At 37.1% G+C, this 1,550-nt stretch overlaps 1 protein-coding gene across 1 annotated transcript in view; it reads right to left on the reverse strand.

Moving 5' to 3' along the window:
• Positions 1-397: 397 nt before the first annotated feature.
• Positions 398-1,550, reverse strand: part of LOC106471806 (myophilin-like) — a 22,409-nt gene continuing 21,256 nt past the window's right edge. The window contains exon 4 of the mRNA XM_013932431.2: positions 398-582. Within this exon, the coding sequence (XP_013787885.1) occupies positions 412-582 (171 nt within the window). The 3' untranslated portion in view covers positions 398-411. The remainder of the gene's footprint in view (positions 583-1,550) is intronic.

Below are 1,550 nucleotides of genomic sequence, written 5' to 3' on the forward strand. Positions count from 1 at the left end.
TAGTAAGCAAGTGCAAAACATATTACAGAAAATATTGAAAATGACAGGGCAATTTGTTTCAAAAGTTATAGAAAACCCCAAATTTAAATAAACAGTTTTTGCAACAACATGGTTTTTACATTCATCTTAACGTTTACCTCATTAAATGTAAAATATTCTTTAGGTATAAAAATAGATTTGTGAAATATTCAAAAGACTAAACAAGGTTCAAGTGAAGTATAAACTAGACATGGCGTATGCTTGATATGAGTTCGTGTCAGGGAAGTAACGTTGATTTAATGAACCAAACTTTCAACAGAAAATCGAAAAAACAAAAGCTTTAGAAGATTAGATTCTTCGTCAAACATTTGGTAATGATTTTTTTTATTGGAAAATAATTATAACTGAATATAAAGTGTTTTTTTTTTCTGATTACATATGACGTGTGTTACCAAAGTTGATTCCGCTAGCGTTAGCTCCTCTGTTAGAGCCGTATTGGAGGCTGATAATCGATTTACCGGCTTGAAGTTGTTCTTCTGTCCATTCTCTGATATTTGCCTCGGATTCTTTAGGTCCAAGGGACTTTTGACCATATTTGTAAGCCTGTAATGAAATCACAAATAGTTCAATTTATTCTACTAATTAGTGTATACTGCTTTCTTTAAGACATTATTTATTTACAAGTTACAGCTTTTACTGTAAGGATTTGTTTGTTTTGAATTTCGCTATCTGCTCTAGCCGTACCTAATTTAGCAGTGTAAGACTGGAGGGAAGGCAGATAGTCATCATCAACCACCGCCAACGCTTGGGCTACTCTTTTACCAACGAATAGTGGGATTGACCGTTACATTATAATGCCCCCACGGCTGAAAGGGCGAGCATGTTTAGTGTGACGGGGATTCGAACCCGCGACCCGCAGATTGCGAGTCGAGCGCCATAACCACCTGGCCATGCCGGGCTCTTTACAGTAAGGAAGATTTGTTTTTAGAACACGTACGACGTTTCGGTCACTGGTGCGATCATTCTTAAGTGATCGAAACGTCGTACCATAACCACTTGGCCATGCCGGGCTCTTTACAGTAAGGAAGATTTGTTTTTAGAACACGTACGACGTTTCGGTCACTGGTGCGATCATTCTTAAGTGATCGAAACGTCGTACCATAACCACCTGGCCATGCCGGGCTCTTTACAGTAAGGAAGATTTGTTTTTAGAACACGTACGACGTTTCGGTCACTGGTGCGATCATTCTTAAGTGATCGAAACGTCGTACCTGTTATTAAAACAAATCTTCTTTACCGTAAAAAGCTGTAACTTGTAATAAAATAATACCTAATCAGTAAGTAAACTCAAAACGAGACTATTTCTTTGAGTCAGTTAATCAAATGCTGATTTGGTAAACGTATACTAAAAAGCTAAATACTATATTTTTACTCTAAAATACACTAAAGTTAAAATAATTGGTTTTTCGATTATGTTTGTTTGTTTGTTTTGGAATTTCGCGCAAAGCTACACCGAGGGCTATCTGCGCTAGCCGTCCCTAATTTAGCAGTGTAAGACTAGAGGGAAGACA

Source organism: Limulus polyphemus, unplaced genomic scaffold, assembly GCF_000517525.1.
Source record: "Limulus polyphemus unplaced genomic scaffold, Limulus_polyphemus-2.1.2 Scaffold115, whole genome shotgun sequence".
NCBI lineage: Eukaryota > Metazoa > Arthropoda > Merostomata > Xiphosura > Limulidae > Limulus > Limulus polyphemus.